The sequence below is a fragment of the Humulus lupulus genome, chromosome 6 (assembly GCF_963169125.1).
Source record: "Humulus lupulus chromosome 6, drHumLupu1.1, whole genome shotgun sequence".
NCBI classification, from domain to species: domain Eukaryota; kingdom Viridiplantae; phylum Streptophyta; class Magnoliopsida; order Rosales; family Cannabaceae; genus Humulus; species Humulus lupulus.
Genome location: NC_084798.1, coordinates 24,499,834 through 24,524,596, shown reverse-complemented (window position 1 = coordinate 24,524,596; position 24,763 = coordinate 24,499,834). Strand labels below are relative to the sequence as shown.

At 35.1% G+C, this 24,763-nt stretch overlaps 2 protein-coding genes across 2 annotated transcripts; both read left to right on the top strand.

Moving 5' to 3' along the window:
• Positions 1-694: 694 nt before the first annotated feature.
• On the top strand, positions 695-5,687 carry LOC133784862 (protein CHROMATIN REMODELING 5-like). Its single transcript, XM_062224135.1, has 10 exons — positions 695-956; positions 1,065-1,139; positions 2,627-2,691; positions 2,748-2,829; positions 3,310-3,403; positions 3,504-3,591; positions 3,692-3,826; positions 4,075-4,266; positions 4,362-4,429; positions 5,573-5,687. The coding sequence occupies exons 1-10, from the start codon at positions 695-697 to the stop codon at positions 5,685-5,687; spliced, it is 1,176 nt and encodes a 391-aa protein (XP_062080119.1).
• A 557-nt stretch (positions 5,688-6,244) lies between these two features.
• Positions 6,245-7,681, top strand: LOC133783901 (protein CHROMATIN REMODELING 5-like). The gene is made up of 5 exons (XM_062223500.1): positions 6,245-6,453; positions 6,587-6,697; positions 6,810-6,896; positions 7,320-7,389; positions 7,515-7,681. Exons 1-5 carry the CDS (start codon positions 6,313-6,315, stop codon positions 7,526-7,528), a joined length of 423 nt encoding a protein of 140 aa, XP_062079484.1. The 5' UTR covers positions 6,245-6,312; the 3' UTR covers positions 7,529-7,681.
• Positions 7,682-24,763: the final 17,082 nt, after the last annotated feature.

Sequence of the window (24,763 nt, the reverse complement as noted above, 5' to 3'; positions counted from 1 at the left end):
TATAGTAATATAGTGGGCCACTGAAAAAAAAAGCGGCAATATTTCACCATCCCGCCACACTTAGTTTTTTTTTTTCAAGACCTGAAAATATGTTAGACCCGAGAGAACCAATTCATTCCCTTCTATTCTTTCTCTTTTTTCCTCATCATTTTCTCTCCTCTCTCTCGGATCTCTTTCTCCCACCAGACCCGTCAAAGCTTCAACCACGCGGGCCAAGAGAGCTTCCGAGTTGTGAGGTTTAATTCCGTCAAGAGAGCTTCCGAGTTGAAGTTCTTCTTGGAGGACCCTGAAAATTTATTCATTCATTCAGAGAGAGATAGAAAGAGAGAGAGAGAGATCGAATATTCAAAATCTAAAAAAGGGGAGAAAGGTATTGATTAACTCTGGCTTTATTCATTTATGCAAATCTAGACTGAAAATCCCAACCCTAGAAAATAAGAAGAACAAGAAGAAAAAGAAGAAGAAGAGGAAGAAGAAGAAGAAGAAAGGGAGTGTTTTTTTGTTTGAAAGCTGTGATTTTTGAAACAAAATCCATCGCTAAACTCTGTAAACCCTCTTTCCAAGTCCCAGCTCCAATCTCTGGTTCTCGCTTGATACTCCAATGGAAACTTCACTGACTTCGTCTTGAACTTCGTCTTTTTCCCATCTGTTCTACTCGCCGCCTACCAAAACCTCGCCACCACTCAATCAGGAAATGGCTCCGACCTGGTTGAGTTCTCGTCCCTGTTTTGTTCTGTCTCTAAGCGATTTTTCGTTCGACGAATTGGGTCAGGAGATACGCGAGAATCGGTTCAATATCGAGGCTGCTTGTGTCAGAATGGCGCCTTCTGTGAATAGAGGTGAGTGCTTGGTTTTGCCCAATTTGAAATTGAAGGTTTTGGTTGAAGCTATTCGAATGGTTTTGGAGATTGTTTATGATGAGAGGTTTGTGACGTTTTCTTATGGTGGTCGAATTGGTATGGGACAACACACCTCCATTAGATACCTCAAGAACACAGTGGAGAATCCCAGTTGATGGTTTAGTGTTAGCTTTAATCATGAGAAGTTTGATTATCGTCATGTAGAAAAGTTATGCTTGTTTATACAAGAGAAAATCAATGATAAGATACTAGTTGATATTATTAAGAGGTTGTTTGAATGTAAGGTTGTGGGAATTGAATTGGGTAGTTGATCCTTCACAAACCGCTCGCCTGTTATTGAAGCTATTCGAATGGTTTTTGAGATTGTTTATGCTCGGGGTCGCTTAAGTAAATTGAATGGCCATGTTACTTTCAGAGAAACAATTGATCTTAAACCATATATGGATGCCAGGTACTTTCCTAACATTTAAATTGTTTTCATTAATTGTAAAAGTCACAACAACATAATTGTTTGATCATTATCATCATCATCTTGTTCCTAGCCCTTTTGTTCTCTTTACTAATTTCAAGTGCATAGCATATCTGCATGTGAATTTAAGTTTTAGCTTGCGATTTTCATTATCCGGAGCCTCTGCCTTGAAAAACTGTATCTTTCTAACAATTGATTGAAAGAAAACAAAAATTGACATAGGAACGTTTTATTTTTCTTTTTTGTGGAAAATATTGGTATTCTGCTCAAGTATGTATTCACTACATTAGATGTCGACCGATGCTTCCATAAGTAGTTTTCTACCCTTGAGCCTTTTACATTCCTAAAACTGTGTAGGTTTATCCAGCATTTTGATCCTCAACCAAGTGTGACAGTCAGAATCTCGTGATCCGTAAGGGGAAAGACCGGGTAAGCTGTGCAATCCCACACCGCCTGGGGAAGGTCAAGTGTAATTATTCTAAGATTGTGTAGGTATGGGACTACACAGTTAAAGAGGGCTTAAATGGATTTATGAGTACTACCTATATCAGGAAGGTGCATCTTCTTTTCGGTAGCCCATCACTTGAGAACTCCATGGTTAAGCGCGCTTGGCCTGGAGTAATCTAGGAATGGGTGACCTCCTGGGAAGTTTTCCTAGGAAGTGTGCGAGTGAGGACAAAGTACGCTGGAAAGACTTTTCTTAGTTTGTAGGGCCAGTCGTCATTCCAGAAAGCAGCCATAGTGATGTAGGGCGTCACATAATGGTATCAGAGCCTTGACCCAGCCGAAAGTGTGGCCGACGGGGACGTCGGGCCCGTAAGGGGGGGGGGCGATTGTGACAATCAGAATCCCGTGATTTGTAAGGGGAAAGACCGGGTAAGCTGTGCAATCCCACACCGCCTAGGGAAGGTCCAGTGTAATGATTCTAAGATTGTGTAGGTATGGGACTACACAGTTGAAGAGGGCTTAAATGGATTGATGGGTACTACGTATATCAGGAAGGTGCATCTTCTTTTTGGTAGCCCATCACTTGAGAACTCCATGGTTAAGCGTGCTTGGCCTGGAGTAATCTAGGGATGGGTGACCTCTTGGGAAGTTTTCCTAGGAAGTGTGCGAGTGAGGACAAAGCACGCTGGAAAGACTTGTCTTGGTTTGTAGGGCCAGTCGTCATTCCAGAAAGCAGCCATAGTGATGTGGGGCATCACACCAAGGCTATCATGCAATGCATCATTTGTTAGCATCAGATGAATATGCATTTGGATCCCTAGTTTGTGTTGTTTCTGCTTTGGCTTTTCAGGGTTGATTTCCTTCATTGTTTTGGCCTTGAGCTCATTGGGTAGTTTACTTCACTGGGTTTTGATTGTATGCAGACACAAATTCTCACTCAAGTAGAAAGTGTTTTGGCCTTGAGCTTGTAGTGTGTCATCTATGAGGAGGCCCGTGAGGCTGAAATTTCTGTACAGGGAAAATTGGTAGATCCCCAGCGCAAAAAGAGCAAAGGTTGGTATTTCTTTGGAGTTCTAAAAACTTGAACGATGGTGTGCTCAAATTTGAGTGGCCTATGAAAGTTCCAATGTCATTCTTTTCTACTAAATATGAACAAAAGTAGGTAAATACAACCATTTTGATGCTCATATGCATCAACTTTGTGATCCTACAATTTCTTCTGTATTGGCAAACATTTCTTATTTTTTTAATGAACCAGTTGTATTCAGATAGAAAATATGAAATATAAAGAACACGTTGGTATTTTATACAAAGAAATATAGGCAAACTTTTTAGTAATGTAAATACTATCTTTATTTTATATGTGGGAGGAGAACATTTTAACTGTGCACTTATCTCCAGACATTGGTTTGCTAAACATAGCTTATTTCTACTATGATTTTTATTTCAACTATGCTTTTAAACATTGTATCTTTGTCTAGAATTTGGTTTATCATATGCAACAGACATAATGGGTGCATTTTTAATGTTTAGCAAGTTTACGGAAGCTTGATGAGCAGCCTGAATGGTTGAGGGGAGGAAAGCTGCGTGATTATCAGCTTGAGGGTCTGAATTTTCTTGTTAATAGGTATGTCATTTTATTTGGAACTGTTTTTCCATGATTAAGTGTTACCATAAAAGTATTATACTTTGGCAGTTATCTGTTTAAAATCTCTTTCTTTTTGCAGTTGGCGAAATGATACTAATGTTATTTTAGCTGATGAGATGGGTCTTGGTAAAACTGTTCAGTCAGTATCCATGCTTGGGTTTTTACAGGTGTAAATGTAGTTATTTTGAAAATTTCTTGAAATTTGAGGTCATGAGTTTTTCTTTAGAGCTAGACTTGAGATCAAGGTTTTGTTTGTTCTCTTTACAGAATGCTCAACATATCCATGGGCCATTTCTTATTGTTGTACCATTATCCACATTGTCAAACTGGGCAAAACAATTTAGGAATTGGCTACCTGAGATGAATATTATTGTATATGTTGGTACTCGTGCAAGTCGAGAGGTGAGTTTAAGTTTTTCCATTACATGTATATTGGTATATGTCACATAGATGTTTAATGTAAATATATTAATATTAGTAATAGTCTACATGCTGCATTATGATTACTTTTTCTATGTCAAAAAGTGTCCATCATAAGTGAGGGTTTTTTAATAACTTGGGAGGAGGTCACAGACATGTGACCATTGTCTCTTTTAGTGCTATCATAATTAGTGCCTCATTTTTTCTTAAAAGTTGTATGTTGGATGCAGGTTTGTCAGCAGTATGAATTCTACAATAACAAAAATGTTGGCAGGCTAATAAAGTTTAATGCACTATTGACTACATATGAAGTAGTTTTGAAAGATAAAGCTGTCCTTTCAAAGATCAAGTGGTGCTATCTGATGGTTGATGAAGCACACAGGTTAAAAAATAGTGAAGCACAGTTGTATACAACACTTTCGGTAGGTTAATCATGGCAATTGAATTTATAACTGCCCATTTTATCTTTCCTTTTCAAGTTTAGTTTGTTACCATTTGCTAGTGCTGTGATTGACAGGAATTTAGCACCAAGAACAAGTTGTTGATTACTGGTACTCCATTACAGAACAGTGTGGAAGATTTGTGGTAAATAGTTTCTCTTTTTCACTAACACAGACATATAAGATTTTGTGTGTTATGCATTGTTGTTAATTTGCTATACATGCATGTGATTACCCATTTAACAAAATAGTCCAGCTTGTTTGGAGTTTTATGTTTAGAGCTGATTATGGTGCCTGGGAAGTGGGAAGTATGGGAATAATTTTTGTTCTTCTCCCTCCACCAAATGTGATTATGAGCACATATACCAAATCTTTTAGCTGTTGGACGGGATTAAACTCTGTGCTTAGTAATTCCTTTAATGTTTAAATTTGCAGAAATATTGACTTATTAAATTTGAATTTCTTATGTTCTATTTGATAATTTTTGTCATCTTTAATTATGTGTGGAGAGGTTGAAGCAGCTACAGTTTCTAGATATGCTAAAATTTTGATGTTGGGCAACTGTTTTGTTAGCTGTTATAGTGGAACCATCATCAATTTCATCTGGTGTCTAGATATCATTTTAATAATATATTTCTAAACTACTCCTGTTTCAAGTACTATTCTTTTTTATTCTTACAATGTTGTTGACTCTTCTGTCTTCTCTTGGCTTTTATTACATTTTAGTTATCATAATCATTCTCAGAATTAGCTTCAATTCCCAGATGTTCTTCTTATTTGAATTCTTCAATAAAATTTTGTTATTATAAACAAGAAAATGCATAACATAGTTGTACAATTACAGCTTATATTGTGACTGATAATAATCTAGAAAGGAGATTATGGAAATATAGAAAAAGGGAGGTGGATAAATTCTTGAAAACCCTTGCTTTATTGATTATTTGATTTCGTGAAATAAAATAAACAATATATAGATTTATATGTATATATATATACATATGGAAAATGGGTATTTTGCTTATGTACTCTTGTTATGTCAGGTGCTTCACTTGCCTACTTTATACTTTTGCAATTGTTTAGACCACCATTTTATTGACCTTGTTAGAGCTCCGAGGAACAACTTAAGAAGTAGATCTTGAGACTGAAAAATATATAGGAAAGCCGAATTATTATCACGATTTTTCTGAATAAATTTTTATTATGTCGATGAGGGAAACTTCGCTTAACTTGTCTTACCTTCCTACTCATGCTTATTGATTTTCCATATTCACCTTTTGTTTTCTTGTAGGGCCCTGCTTCATTTCCTTGATCCATATAAGTTCAGGAGTAAAGATGATTTTGTTCAGAATTACAAGAATCTTGGCTCTTTTAATGAGAATGAGGTATACAACTTGGTTATTTGAGACAATATTCAAGTGTTTGGTTCTTCGATTGTGTGTATGAGATTGAGTGTTTTGTTTGGTTCTCCCATGTTATGTTTGTTTGTGTTTCTTTTCCCTTTCTCATATTTCCTCCTTGCATGGCCGCTGGCCAATTCAGATTATTTCTTCAGTTTGGTTTAATAAAATAAGTAATTGTTTTTCTGAGTGTATGGTTTTTTGGTTCCTTGGGTTACTTTGTGAGAGTTTTGATTTATTTCTTTACTTATTTTGAAAAGGCGAGACTTGTTATTCTACGCTCTTTTAATTGTTATCTTCATTTTGATGACCATGTTAGTTTTCTTTCATACTGAAGAAAATTATAATGCCAATATATCCAGATAAATAAAAGGCATGTTGCCGATTTTCAGTGTTCTTGTATCTTTACAATTGATGTATGGGAGTTATCTATCTAAGACTGTGATTATGTCTTCGCAGTATATTGTATTACTCAATGCCCAAATAAGTATTTGCTGATGGTTAAATTAATAATACTGATTTATTGCAGATGGTAAGAATGTTGGATATACTAGCAAAATATATGTCACATAGAGGGTTTCAATTTCAAAGGCTAGATGGCAGCACTAAGGCTAAACTGCGTCAGCAAGCAATGGATCATTTTAATGCACCTGGTAGTGATGATTTTTGCTTCCTTCTTTCAACTCGGGTAGGTGGCCTAGGTATCAACCTTGCAACAGCAGATACAGTTATCATATTTGATTCGGACTGGAACCCTCAAAATGACCTACAGGTTTGATTGAAATGAAATCTCCTTTTAATTTTTTAATTTCTTTTGGGTATTTTATGTTATTTTTTATGGGTTTTTTCATTGCAGAATATAATCAGAGAAAATGGTTTTACTTAATTAATGCATTCATTTTCAGGCAATGAGTAGAGCTCATAGAATCGGCCAACAAGAAGTTGTGAACATCTACAGATTTGTCACAAGCAAAAGTGTTGAGGAAGATATCTTGGAGCGAGCTAAGAAAAAGATGGTTGATGATATTCTCTTCAAATTCTTGAGAAATTTGTTGGCTTTATAGAGTCTAATAATGCCTTTTGTTGTCTCTCACAAGTTTTACTTACATCTCTACATGTATCATTTAGGTTCTTGACCACCTGGTGATCCAGAAATTGAATGCAGAAGGCAGATTGGAGAAGAAAGAAGCAAAGAAGGGGAGTTATTTTGACAAGGTACGGGTCCTGTGGGGGTGTTTTGAAATAATTTCCTGAATTAGTTGGATTATATACAATTTTTTTTTCTGTTAAAAAATGATAAAGTAGATTATCAGTGGGTGATTAGTTGTGGTTATCTTTCCCCTGGCCCTTCAACTCCTTTCCCAGGCCCCTAATTCTCTTTCTCTGTACATCAATATTTAATGTAGAGTAACCCAAGTAGGGTAGCTCCAATGGTCAACCATGTGGTTTGCTTCCACAAGGTTGAGTCCCTCTTGGGTACCTACATTGCAATTGCAATTACTATAGTTTTCTGGTCCCCAAATATTGTAGGGTTAGGCAGGAAACTTAGTTTTTAAAAAAAAATGCAATGTAGAGTTTCTATACTATTTTTCTCTCTCATGTCTTCTCTAATTGCCATTTTCTATTACACCATTGCAGAATGAGCTTTCAACTATCTTGAGATTTGGAGCAGAGGAAATTTTTAAAGAAGAGAAGAATGAAGAAGAAAGTAAGAAAAGGCTCTTGAGTATGGATATTGACGAATTTAATTTAAACTTTATATGCTTACAGGTGGAAACAGGCTTAAGTCTTATGTTCTTAATAATAAAATGAATTTTTTTTTACAATGTGCAGGTATATTGAGATGATTTCTTTGGAGCAATTCTTGACAACATTTGTAGTTGAGGCCTTTAGAATGGAAGAATGTATTTCACTAATTTTTGTATACATTTCTTGTTTTGTATTTAGTGATAAAGGAATCTGAATTGGGCATAAATTATGTTGTAATATGATTTCTTAAACCTAGACTAGTAGACTAAATATTGTAATTACATTTGGGTAATTAATAAAAATCTATTTATGTTACCTTATTTGGCTTCAACTTTCATATTTGTTTTCCTAGTTGTGTGTAAGTAAAAAAAGATTATGTTTATCTAAGCTAATATAACACATGTGTTATACTAAAGTGTAGTGTAACACAAATAATGTGTTATACTAAAGTGTAGTATAACACAAAAAATGTGTTATACTAAAGTATAGTATAACACAAAAAAAGTGTTATACTAAAGTGTAGTATAACACAAAAAAAGTGTTATACTAAAGTGTAGTATAACACAAAAAAAATGTTATATAATCGACTATAAATAACATAATTCAACACTTATCTATATATTAAAATAACACAGAAATTGTGTCATCGTTGCCAGTACAATAACACATCTGTATAACACTGATAAAGTGTTATGTAAAGTACCCTGACCTACGATAACATAGTCGGTCTTAACACATTAGAAAGTGTTATCGTATGTTTTGATAACACATTTTCAGTGTTATTAAAAGCATTTTTTCTTGTAGTGGTACCCTATAGTTTTAATAATGATCATCAGGTATCATGCAATTTAAAAATCGTAAATACTTGGTATCTTGGACTAAAATTTGATCATGAAAATTTTATCAATATCACCAAACCACAATCAATTATATGAGTTTCAAATTCAAATTTATAAACTTAATTACATATAATTGAGGGTAATTTAGTCATATATTGATAAAATCTTATTGATCCAAATTGAGTCTAAGGTATCCTTTAATTACGTGTTAAGTGATTAACTAAGGAATTAGGTAAATGATATAAAATAGTAGATTTGGATTAACTAATGTAATTATTAAGAAAATAATCAGATGTGTCATTTATTTATTGAGTTTAGAAAATAATTAGATGAATAGGCTTGAATTAAGAATGCTTTAATTTCATTTTAGTAAAAGGACGAGATGTGGGGTGAGGTGCTTAGTCAAGATGTGAAGTTTCTCTTGCAACTCCAAATGCACAATTTTGTGATTTTCTTTATTTTGAGTTTTGTCTTCTAACGTCTTGGTGATCGTCTAATTTATTTTTGTGTCTCTTGTCTGCAAAATTTACAAAGAAATATATGTATTTAATTAAGAAGAGAATTTACTCATTTCGTATCTTGTGTTTTTGCAAAGTATTATTTTGGTACCCTATCTTTTAAATAATAGTACCCTGTATTTTAAAATCACACATATTTGGTACCCTAGACTTAGATTTGATAAATAAATTTTTATCAATATGAATAAATTGTCATAAGTTATATGTAATTAAGTAATTAAATTAGAATTTAGAATTCGTATAATTGAGAGTAGTTTGATTAAATTGGTAAAATTTTATTAATTACATTGAAGTTTGGGGTACCAAATATGTACGATTTCAAGATACAATGTACCAAATATGTACGATTCCAAAATATATGGTACCAAATGAGCATTATTATAAAACAAGGTACCAAAACGATACTTTAAAAAACCACAAGATATCAAATGGTTACTGTAATGTCGTACTATACCAGGAATGTTACACGTTGTGTATAAAATCGTGTTTAACTCTCGTTAAGCGAGTCATTTGGATTAAAACGTGTAGTTAGGGTTAATTAAAAAATTGGTAGAGAAGTTGTTGGTCAAACAGTTGCTACTTTTCATTAAAAGATTTGGTATGTACATGGGATCCCAAAATAGTTTAAAAATTTATACAAAGGAAGATAAACAAGGTACATAACAACCATCCTAAGCAACAAAATGCTAAACCCTAGATCTCTAAAAAGAAGTCTCAACTATGGTGGTCAAGTAGGATGCCTATGTACATGAAGCTCTCCAACTCATTGCTGGTCCAGCTTCCCCTTGCCCTTACCTACACCATGTAGCACCCGTGAGTCAAGGCCCAACAAGAAAACTCAATCAAGCATAACAAAAAGTCAACATGATACAAATATAAATAGCATGCCATTGCCTAGTATTCATAAACATGCTCAGCAATATTCAATCTATTTATGCAACCATAGGGTCACCCAAGTGCGCACCACACTTGTTTCATTCAGACAGATATAGAACCGGGCAAGCGTAACTCACGCTCCAATATCTTTTCAAACGGCCATAAGGTCGTACCAATGCGTACCGTTCTTCCAGATATGAACAAACATACAATGCATACATAACTCAACTATGTAAGGCACAATTATTCACACACAAACAAACAATTCCAGACAGAGTCACAGCTAGTTCAGTCACGGGGGCTCAAGCCCTAATTTCAACAAGGGTGCAATTTTTTTTACCTCAAGTTTCGTGCAATAGATGATACAGCCTAAAGTACGATTCTAATCCAGAGCCTTGTGGTAATCTAGTCACACAATAAACATACTCTTATTAGGGATTAACTCCAAATTCTGTGCCTCACCCTATACCTTATACTTAAGATTACCCAGTTGTCAGAATGTTGAAAACGTCCTCCCAAGCCCCCAAGTGGGCCACCAAACGGGTTCTCGAACTCCCCAAGTCCTAGTTCTAAAAACAACAAGACCACCTTTCAGGGTACCTTGCATGGCTGCACTTGCCCATGGCGCGGTCACACCCACAAAAAATTTGGGATTTCTGGGGTACTAGCACGGTTGCGCCGTAGCCTAGTGCGGTCGCACTAGGTTGCTAGAAACCTAAAAAATGATCCCAGGTTCTTGTGTTCTTCCCCAAATCGAGCTCCTGCGATCCCTTGCCTACCATATCTAGAAAATCGACCCAGAACTGACTCTCCAATAGGTTTTGGCCACAAAACAACCCACAAGCCGGTACTACAACATCAAAAAACCAACATAGCATCATTAAAAAAAATTAAACATACTCTAGAATCACAATTCATAAGTTTGAGTTTCAAACTCAAACTTTCAGCTTATAATCCAATAACTCAATCCAATACCCTGGTTTGTAATCAAAATTCGAAGCTTACACAAGGTTATCAACACATTCCCACCATCAATATACACACTTAAATAGCCTAACACCATTGTTTTCTTGAAATTAAACCGAATCCCCCTATTAGCCCAAGAACACATAAACATAGGTGAAGAACACCAAATGAATTTACCTTAGGGTTGAAATACTTGATTTCCAATGAATAAAATAAGTCCTAGTTGTTTCCAAACCCTTCCTTGATGCTCAATTTCTCTTCAAGCTTTCTCAAATCTCCACAATTCTTTTCAAACTCAAGACATTTTCCTTAGCACCCTAAAGCACTTCAAGAGAGAGCCAAGGGAAAGGGAAAAACGTGCAAGTGTATTCCCAAGAGTTGCTGCCCATTGCTCTAGTGTATAGGTCAAATGACCATAATACCCTTACTCTTTAATCCTATTCAAAGCATCTCATAAGGGCGAATCAGTCATTTTGCCACTAATCCCACTAAACCTCAATTTACACCCCTAATTTCTCAATTAAATTACTAACCCTCCAAATATGAATATTTCCTCCAATAATGCCCAACCTACACAAAATTACCAAAATACCCCTTGGCTTACCCCAAGCCGGGAATAAATCCTCGTTGCGACTTTTCTTCCAAATCGCTCTAAATGATCGACTTAAGCTAGTTATCACAAATATATCCACATAATAATGATGTCTCAATCACATAACACATATAATTACAATTATTCCCTTAACGGGTGATAACTCTACAAAATAGAGTTATTTTACCACTTTTTATGTTCTAATTATTGCTTAATTCTTGAGTTTTTAATTGATTTATTAAGTTTTAAAGTAATTTTGAATTTATTGGGTTTATTTTGATTTTATATATTTTTGTGTGTTTTTATAGTTATTTTGTTGTAAAATGTTGTAGTTAATTATTTGAATTATTGTTGTTTAATTTGAGGTAAAAAAATGTTGTATTATTGAACTTAAATGTTAAATATAAATTAAATTATAATAAATATTTTCAAGAATTAAGTTGATTTATTTTATAGTAGAAAATATTTTATTATGATTTATTTTGTAGGGAATTTATTGCATTTTTATGCTGGAAAATAAAGAAGAGAAAGGTGTAATTTTGAAAGATAATAGCAAAAAGTGGCATTTTCCAGCCCAAAGCTGCCCGCGGGCCCAGGCCCAATCCCTGCCAGCCCAGGCGTCCAGCCCCAGGCCTGCTCCATTCCTTCTGCCCAGCCATTTCCTTCAGCCTCCTGGGCCACCTGCAACCTCAGGCCCAGCCAAGCCCACTCGGGCCTCCTTCCCAGCCGAACACCTTCGGCACCCCACGGGCCTGGCCCCATTCGGTCCAGCTGCTTCCTTCAGCTCCTCCCAGCAGCCCACGTCCCCACACGCCCCAAGCCCAATTGCCCAGCTCCAAGGCCAACACGGCCCAAGCCTCCAACACAGCTGCCATCAGCTACCATAGCCCCTTTTTGAGCCCAACAAAAGCATATATGTTCCCTTTTCCCCTTTGCCCAAAAATGCAATTTTTTACCCAAACTTTTCTACACATTTTACCCCAAAATCATCATTACACCCTATAATTTACCCCTATTTGCCATATTATTATTAATTTAATCAATTTAATTAATTTAAATTGATTATTTTAATACTCTCATTTTGGCTATAAATAGGGAATTTTCAAGACCATTTGGTGTGCTTAATTTGAGGAGGAGGTTACACTACAATTTCTACACTTTCAAGACCCTCCATTCTCTTCATCTTTTTCTTCTTTTTGGTCATTTTTCTATGAGATTTTAGAGGAAAAATTTGGTGGTTCCTCCTCCAAATTTTCCTATTTATGTTTGTAATTTCTATTCTAGTTATGAGTTTCTAATATTTTTAAGATTATTAAGGTGATGATGAAACAATATATAACTAAATAATATTTTTTTTGTATGTTGATTTCCCATTTGTGTAACTAAATAGTTTTTCTTCTTCAAATATTTTCTTTCATCTTAAATATCATGTATTTTTTTATTGTTAGAACATATTTACACTTTGTTCTTCATTAGTGCAAAATCATAATATTCTTTGATTAAGGTGTGCCATTAAATTGTGCACATCAAATGCTTAGAAAAAAAATATTATGTTTTGCCTTATAAATAATATTCATTGATTTATTTGTTATTTCATTAAATTGATTTACATTAAATACTTTGAAATTATAATTTTAAAAGTGAAGATAAATCCTACAATTCTATAATAATTTGTACTTAAAAAGAATATCTAAATTGAATAGGTGATAGTTTGATTAATTTCTACAACTTGGGAATCAATGTACTTATAGATATTATTAAACTTATATTTTGTGGATTCTATTAGCTTAATAATCTTTCTCTTACAACTTGTTTACAATTCCTATCTTATTTATTTTTATTGCTTTAATATCTTTATTTTAAATCTTTTATTTTATGTTCATGACATTAAATCTCATCAATCTTTGGAGCTAGGTTAGAATTTATTAATTTTGGTTTAAAATAGTTTTCTTTTTTATTTTAGACAACTCTTTTGGGTTTGATCTCGTGCTTACACGAACACTATATTTTATATACAATTCGTGCGCTTGCGAGTTATAAATTTTTAAAACATACCCGTTTTGGGTCTATCAACGGGTCAAAATTATGAAAATGTCATTTTTCACAAAAACGAGCCCACAATCACATTTAATACATATAAGCATGCCTAAATAGTCATCTTATAATACAACTCATATATTTCACATAATCACACATATATTCAATTAAATTCACATATAAGTTCATTTATGCCCTCCCGACATGCTAATCAAGGTACTAAGCCTTATTAGCAAATTTGGGACATTACAGTTACATACCCAATTAAGAATATTATTATTTATTTAAGAAAATATATAGGGAATGTAACCATTTGGTACCTTGTGTTTTATCAAAATACAGACTTAGTACCATATATTTTAAATAATGCTCAACTGGTACCCTGTTATTTGAAATTGTACATATTTGGTAGCCTGGACTCAAATTTGAATAAATTTTTTTATCATTATGACCAAACTGCCCTCAGTTATATGTAATCGAGTACTTAAATTTGAATTTGAAACTCATATTATTGAGAACAGTTAGGGTATATTGATAAAATTTAAGTCCAGGTAATCAATTATGTACGATTTCAAATTACAGGGTATCAGATGAGTATTATTGAAAACATAGGGTACCAAGTATGTATTTCGATAAAACACATGGTACCAAATAAGTATTTACCAATATATATATATATATCCTACTTTCCTTAAATCTATCACTTTGAATATTTTTGTGATAAAAAAGAGATATTTTTAGATTTTTTTGACTTTGGTTCCACAGCTAGCTATATGTTGTAATTACATAAAAAAATTCTTATAAATTTTTTATAAAGAAATAATTTTATTCTTTATTATGAATTTTTTTCCCTTTTATTACATGACTTTGATTGCAATACTTTTATTATTACCTTGTTAATTTCATATCTTTCATGCAGTAGCTATCATCATTCGATGCAGATTTGTTCATGGTATCACGTTGATACTGGACCTGGTCGACATTTTGTACTAGGTTTAGAATCGATTGATGAGTCAACTACGGGCATTGCTACAACAACTTGTGAATTCAAGCTAGCCAAATCATTCTAGAAATAAAAAGTATTTTTTCCTTGATTGCAAAACAATTTTGTAGTTGTGAAGGAATTTCATCAGCTATAAAACAAAGGACCAATGTCATTTCATTGTTACCACTTTTGACAGAATAATTTTGTATCTTTAATTCTAATCTTTGTGATTCAAAAGTGTAAAAAAACTCTGGAGTTTCTTTATTATGTGAGTCTAAGTTTAACACATTGGACTAGTTTTTGTTTAAGCTATTTGTGCATCTTGTTCACTATTTGGTTCAAGGCTTCTTCGGAAGAAGAGGTGTAAAACTTTCTTTGGGAGAAAGAAAGCAGAGTCTTCAGAATAAGACTTATCAACATCAGTTGAAGGGAGTTCAGGCTAGAAGGTGATTGCAGAAAACACAAGTTGAAGATTGGTACAAGGTTTTTGCAACTCAAATAAAAAGTAAGTCTTTTTGTGCATAAGTCAAGTGAATTGTATGTACATTTGATAATCTTACTAATCACGTTTTATCTTTGGGCATAATGGCCCTATGGACTAGGGAAATCGAACCATGTAAAAATTATTTGTGTCATTTACATTTCAATTTAGTGTTTTATATTGGAGTAGCAAATCCATGAATTTCTAGAGCAACTATTTTAAATGCTTTCACAAGATTTTATAACTATACTTTCTTTAAAATTTTGTGTAATTAATTACTTGGTAATACTAAAAACAAGTTTTTGTCTGGGATAAATTGTAGCTAAACTACCTAGTCTTTTGAGTTTGTTATAGTTAAATGTCTATTTTTTATGGCTAAACTACCTAAATGTGTTCACTACGCCAAAACGACCTACGTCGTCGCTTGTTAGCGTCGATTTACAGTGTAAACCGACGCCATTGATATTCTCAGTTCAATAGTGTCGGTTCAAAATTGACTCAATCGTTAACTAATGGCGTCAATTACTACCCCGACGCTTGTGTATGAGACTCAAATGCATCGGTTCTAAATGGACACCTCTGATCCAATGAAACACATCATTTCATTATTAGTGAAGTTAGCATCAATGTTAAACTGACGCTATTGACAAATACAACGTCGATATTGAGAAATCTGTGGACTTCCCTTCTCTGACTGCATCCATATGTGCCACTAGTGTGCCGTCATGCCTTTGCCCAATCCGTATATCTTATAGCAGATTTGACTGGATAGACAAGTTAGCCAGCTTGCCAACAACTACTTATATTCCAACATTGATCAGCTCCTGCTGCAGCAGCTTTAATATTCCTGCTAGTGATGCTAAACTTTCATAATTCTTCCTACTTAGTGCATCGGCAACTACGTTTGCCTTTCCCAGGTGGTATAGGATTTCACAGTCATAATCCTTTACTAATTCTAACCACCTGCGTTGCCTCATGTTGAGCTCCTTCTGAGTAAAGAATTACTTTAAACTTTTGTGGTCCATATAAATCTCGCTTCGTTCTCCATAAAGATAATGGCGCCAGATTTTCAACGCAAAGACCACCGCTGCCAACTCCATATCGCGCGTTGGATAATGTTGCTCATACTCCTTCAGCTGCCTGGAGGCATAGGCTATCACCTTGTCATTCTGCATCAGCACGTAACCCAACCCTTGCTTCGACGCATCGCAGTAGACTACGAACTTATCATTGGGTGTCGGTATAAGAGTACTGGTGCTGAGCATAGCTTGTCCTTAAGCAACTGGAAGCTTTCTTCACATCTATCATTCCAGTTGAATCTTTGCTGTTTCGGGGTTAGGTTGGTGAGTGGTGTGGCTATCTTAGAAAAGCCCTCTACGAACCTCCTATAATAACCTTCTAATCCTAAAAAGCTCCTTACCTCGGATGCGTTCTTTGGTCTTGGCCAATCCTTCACGGCCTCTACCTTTGATGGGTCTACTGTAACTCCTTCCTTGGATATAATGTGCCCAAGGAACGCCACTTGCGAAAGCCAAAACTCGCATTTCTTGAACTTGGTGTAGAGTTGATGCTCCTTTAGTCGTGACAAAATCAACCTCAAATGTTCCTCGTGCTCAATTTTGTCCTTGGAGTATACTAAGATGTTGTCGATGAACACTACGACAAATTTATCTAAGTAGTCCTTGAAGACCTTATTCATCAAGTCCATAAACACAGCTGGTGCATTGGTAAGACCAAAAGACATAACTAAGAACTCGTAATGCCCATAATGAGTTCTAAAATCTGTCTTAGGAATATCTTCTCCCCTCACCTTGAGCTAATGGTACCCAGACCGTAAATCAATCTTTGAAAATACGATCACATCTCAGAGTTGATCAAACAAGTCGTCAATCCGGGGTAGCAGGTACTTATTCTTAATCGTTACTTTATTCAGCTTGCGGTAGTCTATGCACATCCGCATACTTCCGTCCTTTTTCTTCACAAATAGAACTGTTGCTCCCCATGGCGAACAACTTAGCCTAATAAAACCCAAGTCTAGGAGTTCTTGCAGCGGTGTATTTAACTCCTTGAGTTCCGTAGGAGCCATCCGGTATGGTACCTTGGAGATAGGCTCGGTGCCTGGTACTAATTCTATTGTGAAGTCAATTTCCCGAGTCGACGACAATCTTGGTAAATCATCGGGGAATACTTCTGGGAATTCTCTTACAATGCGGACGTCTCTAACCTTAAGCGGTGTTTCCTTTACTCCATCTGTGATGTTGGCTAAGAATTCTTGACCCCCTTTTTCTATCATCCTTTGAGCTTTGAGAGATGATATTAGCGGTGTACGTAGTCCGGAAACTTGTCCCATGAAGCATAATTTCTGGTCATCAAGAGTTTCACACATCACCTTCTTGCATTTGCAGTCGATGGTCGCGACATACTTTGCTAGCCAGTCCATGCCTAGTATCACGTCGAAGTCCTTGATCTCCAGTTCTATCAGGTCTCCTTCTAGTTCTACGTCCTCAATCTTGATCGGTACGCCTCGTACAATCCGTGATGATAGAACTACTTTACCTGAAGGAAACTCAGTTACAAACCTAGTTCTAAATCTTTCACAAGGTTTGTCTAGTTTTCTATCATTCATAACGAGATATACGAATGAGTGGCTCCCGAATCAAATAATACAGAATATATACTATTGAGGATAGAAACCTGACCTGTGACCATCTTATTGCTAGAATCAGCCTCTCCTTAGGTTAAGGCAAAAACCCTGGTAGGAACCATCTTATCTTCCTTTTCCCCTTCTGTCTTAAGCTGAGGACATTCTTTCTTTCGGTGTCCCTCTTGACCACAGTTGTAACATCCTTTGGTGTTTGCTCGGCATTCCCCAGGATTTTTCCTTTGGCACTTAGCACATGGAGGGTATTCTACATAACCCGACTTATTACCTCCATTATTTGTCCGTGCCCTTTTATCACTGTCAGAATGTTTATTGTCAGGATGCCTTCTTTTCTGACCGTTGTTGTTGTTCTTGCTGGGATGATTGTTGTTATTATGGTTGTTGTTCTGACTTGTCTGAGATTGACCCTGCTGTCTAGGCTCAGGCTTACTGGCTTCTTCTTTACTAATGTTAGCCTATAACCTTTCTACTTCTATTGCCGTCTCTAAAACGTCGACATAAGTAGTATTTCCTGGGTTTGCTAACTTAACCCCTAGCTCGATCTTCGGTCGAAGTCCTCTAAAGAACTTAGACACCCTTAAATAGTCAGTTGGAACCATTTCCAGTGAGAACTTAGCCAAACGATCGAACTACCGAGCATACTCTACCACTGATAAACTTCTTTGCTTCATGCCAGTGAACTCCTCAACTCTTGAAGTGATTACAGTCGAATTATAGTACTTTTTGTGGAACAGCTCCACAAATCAAGTCCAAGTCATGGCGGCAACATCATGCGTCTGCTGGACTAAGTCCCACCATATCCTGGCATCTTTCTTGAGCAAGGACGAAATGCAAGATATGTGGTCCGCGTTTCTGAGGTTCATGTGCATCAGGATTGGCTCCACGTTTCTTAGCCACTCTTCTGCCTCGAAGGGGTCTGTAGTCCCTTCAAAGTTTGGAGTGTGTTGCTTACGGAATCGCTCGTAAAATGGCTCCATGTGCTGTACTGGATACATCGCATAATTCGCCACTGGCCATCCCCCATATGGACCAACTTGTTGGGGTGCTGAGGCCATTTGCTGTGGCTACGGCTGCGGCGGCGGCGAAGGTTGAGTCTGGGGATGAGCCTATTGTTGCTGTTGCTGTAATAGTTCCTCGACTTGTTGTCACAGTCTGGTGATCTCTGCAGTGTTGTCAGCTGGCGGCGGCGCGTTGCGGCTGGCAAGAGCACACACTCCCCTTCTGTGAACTGGAGGGGCTTCATTGTTCACCAGAGAAACATTGGAGGCGTTTCCGTTGGTGCGAGCAGATCTTCAGAGCGACGTCGCAACAGAGTTCTAAAAGTTGAGAGAAACATGTCAGAACTTTACCCTAATAGGCTCTAAGGCAAAAAGTTAATCTAAACAAACATAACTCAGACCTATTGATTATGACTTCTTATGAAAATTATATAAGTCTTCTTTATTATTAGAGTGGGTTTCTATACTTAGAAAAACAAGCCATCTTTATTATTTCTAAGTCTGTTTCTAATCATCCTATATGACTTAATTCTCAGGCTCGAAACTCATCTTTGTTCCAAAGTTAACCATATTGAGGCAGGGCTGGGATCAGTAAAATCGTTCCCACTACTATGGCCCCCTAACTCTCAATATAGAAACTTGGTTCATTGATTTGTATCCACCCTCACCGAACTTAGTCATTATTTATTTTATTTATTATTTATTATGATTGCAAAAGAAAATCAAACTCATACATGATAACAAAATAACCATGATATTAATTTGGAAAATAAAGTTTTCACTATTTACAACCATAAAAGAAAACAAATAATAAATTAAAACAAACAATGAAACTAATTATTCTAAAAATCGGGATCTTCTATATCCAATCCTTCATCTAGCATATCATCATTTAAATCCTCATAGTCCTCATTATCATGTGCCCCAAAATGCCCTCGAGGAAGGTTCGTAAAAATTCTATGCTTTTGCTCATTTGTAAACTAAAATTTTAATTTTGAAGTGAACCTAATTAAGAGAAAATAATATCTCATTGCTACCGACAATTCATCTTCATCATCCATTGTTTCCCATATTTCCTCTAAGGCTGCAGTTACAGTATGATAATATCTAAATAGTCTAATTACTAAAATGTATCGCTCTGTTGCTCTCACCATGATCTGCTTAGATTCTTGGAGGTGACCTATTTCTCTGTGGAACAAAAGCAGCCTCCGAGTGATTCTTTCTAACACTCCTACGGTGTTTCTCGGTTCTCTAATTCTTTTTAAAGCCTTAATGGCTAGGATATCCTCATAAGTTAATGCTCCGTTCATTCTTAATTGAAAACATAATGACTAAAATCGTTAGCAATACATATAAACATAATAACTATAACTTAAACACTTACTTGGTGGTTAGATTCAGAGCTTTGAGTGTGTGTATCGAGGAGAACTTCATGCGAATGAACCGTTGCTCTGATACCAACTGTAACTACCCAACTATTGTAGACTTTGGACCATTAACTACTAATCTTAAGAAAACATACATATGAAATAACCATAACTTTGTTAATAATTGTAAAGCAAATGTTAAATACATGAAAATATATTTAGGATATGGGATCTCATTGTTTTGTAAATATTAAAATAATCATAACTTTAAATCTTAAAATTCGTTACAAAACAAAGTGCGGAAAATACATGTAAAGCATAATTTTAAATGACTAGAAACAACTTCATTCTCGAATCGTTCACACACTCCACCGATTCCATTATTCCTCAATACACATTCCCAAGCTGCCAAGAACCTTCCCGCCACCATAACTATTTTCCTGCACATATAAAACATAAAGGAATGAGCCTAATGCCCAGCAAGGAAAATCTACTACAAGCATGAAACATAATCATACACATAAGCTATGAACATCTATCATATACTATAACACATATATCATAATTCTAACCCATGTACATGGTCACTATTGAGGTTTGCTAACTAAGCAACTATAAGCCTCAAACTACAATGAGGTTTGCTAGTTAAGCAACTATAAGCCCCCAAAATGTAAAAATGTTAGGGTTTGCTATATAACAACTATAAGCCCAAAACATAAAAATGTTAGGGTTTGCTATATAACAACTATAAGCCCCAAAACATGCATATATCATAACACATAAAATCATACTATAACACTTTTATATAAACATAGCACATATCACATAAGAACTATCCTATTTTCCTTACCAAAATACCGGGATGATGAGAACAAGGTCGGGATTTTGGAACACTCCCAAAAGCCATTAATAGAGAGGTGAGTATTCTAAAAGAAAAGAGATGAAAAGAATGGACTAAACCATCAGGAAGATACTTACCAACAAGAACCTCAAGTTCAAAGAACTTTAGATGCCTAATCAAGAATAAAGAATACTGAGTTAGGATTTGAGTAGAGAAAAACTATAAGAACTTAATGAAACAATACAAAAAGGAACTAAGAATAGGGATACCTTTGAAATTGCTATACCCGAACTACACCTCGAAACCGAAATACACTATCAATCATACTTCCCAACTCTTTGATAAGCTTATAATCATAAAGTTTATAACCCCAACCCAAGTGTTTAACACTCTAAAGTAATCCCAGCAGCTTGTAGGCTCTAAACTCAGCTTGAAGAATGAAGAAATGGTTGGGTACTAGCTCCTATTTATAGAGTTCAAGAATGAAAAGATATTCATTTAGCTTGAATAAAATAATGGCTTTCTAATTGAAAAATATTTTAATAATCGTTCAGCAGAGGCAGAAGACTCGGTCAAAAAGATTCTGGACTTATCAAGAGGTTAAGGATTAAAATGACACAACAAGGAAAATTGGCTTTTACTTCGGTTTTTAAGCTTGATTTACTTCGGTTTTCGCTAAAATTCGCAACCGAAGTAGTTCGGAGCGAAGTAAAAACTAGCTAAAAACCGAAGTAAAATCCCCACTTTCTACTTCGGTTTTTACTTAATAACCGAAGTAGAAAGTGTATATACGCTAGCATCCTGGGTACTTTCTACTTCGGTTTTTAGGTAAAACCGAAGTAGAAAGTGGGGATTCTACTTCGGTTTTTAGGTAAAACCGAAGTAAAATGTACACTTTCTACTTCGGTTTTACCTAAGAACCGAAGTAAAAGGGGACTTTCTACTTAGGTTCTTAGGTAAAACCGAAGTAGAAAGTGTACATTTTACTTCGGTTTTACCTAAAAACCGAAGTAGAAAGTGCCCGCATTTTTTATTTAATATATGTTTCTAATTATTTTTAAATGGATGGTTTCTATTTTTATATAAATATATATATATATATATTTTGGCCTGATTTTATTTAATTGATCTAATTAATATATATTTTTTTTGGCCTAATTATTTTTCAACAATTTAATTATATAATATTACAATTATATATATTTTTACAATTGAAATTGGTTAAGAATTTTTTTTGAATAAATATATGATAACTTTTATTAATTAAAAATGTTGTACATAAACATATAAAATACAAGTACTTAAGTAAGATAACTAGCCTTAACATTAATACATTTACATAGCCTTAACATTAATACATTTACAAAATACTAAACTTACAACTAAACAAAAATAGGCTTACTGATAAATGTATGGTATCAATTTGGCTAACCATTCGTGTTGGATTGGCAAGAGGTCTGCAATCTCACAATATTGCGTCTTCCCACCAAACTGTAAAATTAATAAATATAAATTAATTTCATAGATTATTGATAGCAAATAAATTATAAAAAATGAACTTACTTTTTCTTTTAGGGTAGTCATTGCATTTGATGCCCGTACAAGATCTCTAATGTACTTCAAGACATAAAAACCACATTCATGACTTTGTGGTTGTCTTCGACATGTAACATTGAATATCTTTGTGGGATTGCCGAGTAATGCATTGGAAGAAGCTCTATAATATGCACTATTTAAAAAGAAAATTATTAACAAAAGTTATTAAAATGTAGTAACATGTAATATTTGTTGCATATTAAGAAATATTTTAAAAAATTTAAAACTTACCTCATTATCATTGAATCAATTTCTTCTGGACGTTTGTGTGATTTCAATGGATCTAAGAACACGATTTTTCCTTTTGGCATAGCAATCACCAACATCCAATGTTCCCTAAAATAAGAAGCGTATGTTAAGTAAAATAATTAAATTTTTAATATATGACTAATCAAATAAAATTTTTTTACACTATTTCTTACCGTATGTTCCAAGGTATAAAGTAAAGTTGACCAACTCTATCCATGGTCATCAACCAATTCGCCAAGTCAATGGTTGATCGCTCTACATCGTTAACATTATTAATGCTAAGACGTTCAATGTCATAAAACTTGTAATAGACACGCTGATTTGGAAATAGAGACTCCCAAATGCATCTGCAAAATTTTCTTTAGTGTTAAATATTTTGAAAAATTTCGGCAGAGTTTCCCCTATAAATAGGACTTCCCAAACCTGTAAACATTCAATGTCTATGAAAATTTTCAACAGATCACAGAGCAGTACTCATAACTGATTCTAAATTCCTATCATTCCAAAGAATTAGTTTAAGGGATACCTTAATCCGAATATCATTGCTGAGCCTCCAATCATATGCAAGGTAGCAACTTGTTCCACATCCTCTGAAGTTAGGAATATTGACTCGCGATTCATGAATGTTGGGTCCACTGGAATGGAGACGACTGAGTTTATTCCCTTAACTCTGCAAAATTCTCTCACCATAAACTGAAGGCTAACATGGATGCGATTCATGATGTGATCGGCAAATGGTTGGCCTTCGGTCAGAGTGTTTTCTGGATTGATGTGAGACCCAGCTGATGACAGATGCGGGCTAGTCATAGGAGGTTTTGACATATCCTTGGATGAACTTTTTGACATAGGAGGTTTCTTTCTTAGAGAACTCTACACAACATCAAGTTAAAATAATATTAAAATACTGGACCAACAAATATTTTAATAGGTAACAAATTAAAGAATTTGTTTATACCTGGTCAGTCATAATTAAATCTTTTGGCCAAGGAAGAAATGTGTCATAAGTATCTCGAACATATTGTATCTCCCCAACAGAACATGGGATTTCAGCATCCTCTTGTAACATTTTGGTGACTCGCACCCTCGCATATTCGTCTGTCAGTTGGACACCATGAATAGTCAGTGGACCCACCCCATCAATGATAACACCCTCTGCCACCACATTATGAATATTATCCGAACAAAGTAACACATCCTGCATGTACGGTGTGTCATCCTGCATGTGCGGTGTGTGGTATTCTTCGTCGCTCTGCTCGTCATCATTGTCGTGTTCATCCATATCATCTAACCCACCTGCTTGTTTAGCTTTTTCCTCCTCTAAAGCTTTAAGTTCTGCTTTGAGCCTCGCAATTTCTGCATCTTTCTTACTAACAACATCAGCCATTTCTGTTGCTATTTTTGGTTTTCTTCCAAAGACGGACGAAATCTTCGCAAACGACCTACAATAATCAACCAAATTTATTTTAAAACTAAAATATTATAGAATTAAGTTAAATGCAACAAATAAAAAATAATATCATACCCAAGTGCTCTAACACGCCCTGGGTGCTCAGGTGTCCCTAAAGCTTGCATTAATATGTCATTCCGACCCTTTGCAATGATTTCTCCACTACTAACTTTTTCTTTCAGCTCATTCTGTGGAACAAACTAGTGGTCACTTATATTAGTGACTTATAAGAACTTTATCATTCCTAAATTACTTTAAAATACTTGCTTGAAACCACTTACAATTCTTGCTTCAATTTGTTTGTCCAAATCTGTAACAAGAACCTTCCTCTTTTCTCATGCTCTTATCCATACTTGGTACCGTTCTACATCTGCCACACCTAGTTCAGTTTTCTACAACATACAATAATTAATTAAAGTTGGTGAGTGCAATATTCTTCATAACAAGTTGACAGTTATAAAATAGTGATGTGAATTACTTACCAGGTCCTCTCTAACATTGGCAAGCCCTCTACGAGATGTACGATGCCTCGAAGTATATTTGAGAGATCTTTCACGTTGTGCTTCCCGCAAAGCCTACATTAAATAGGTAACAATAAGTTTTTAAGCAATTATTAGTATTTCAAAACTAATAAATCATATACATAATAGATATACACAATAGTACCATAAACTCAGGAGATAAACGGTGGCTAACAAATGTCCTCCAATCTTCTAGGTCAAGTTCTGGATATTTCTTAGGAAGGATTTGGAGTTCATCTATCAGACCGTCTTCTGCCAAAGGGTAGATGTAGTCACTAGTGATGTTGGTCTTAAAATCTCTCATCATTCTTCTCGCACTTTTCATTAATTCTGGTTTCCAATTTTCTGGAATGTTAAA

Coding starts and splice junctions, on each gene's coding strand:
- LOC133784862 (XM_062224135.1), top strand. CDS start 695: ATGGCTCCGACCTGGTTGAGTTCTCGTCCCTGTTTTGTTCTGTCTCTA. Junction 957..1,064: donor TTCTTATGGTGGTCGAATTG/GTATGGGACAAC, acceptor ATCGTCATGTAG/AAAAGTTATGCTTGTTTATA. Junction 1,140..2,626: donor TATTAAGAGGTTGTTTGAAT/GTAAGGTTGTGG, acceptor TTGGCTTTTCAG/GGTTGATTTCCTTCATTGTT.
- LOC133783901 (XM_062223500.1), top strand. CDS start 6,313: ATGGATCATTTTAATGCACCTGGTAGTGATGATTTTTGCTTCCTTCTT. Junction 6,454..6,586: donor ACCCTCAAAATGACCTACAG/GTTTGATTGAAA, acceptor ATTCATTTTCAG/GCAATGAGTAGAGCTCATAG. Junction 6,897..7,319: donor AGGGGAGTTATTTTGACAAG/GTACGGGTCCTG, acceptor ACACCATTGCAG/AATGAGCTTTCAACTATCTT.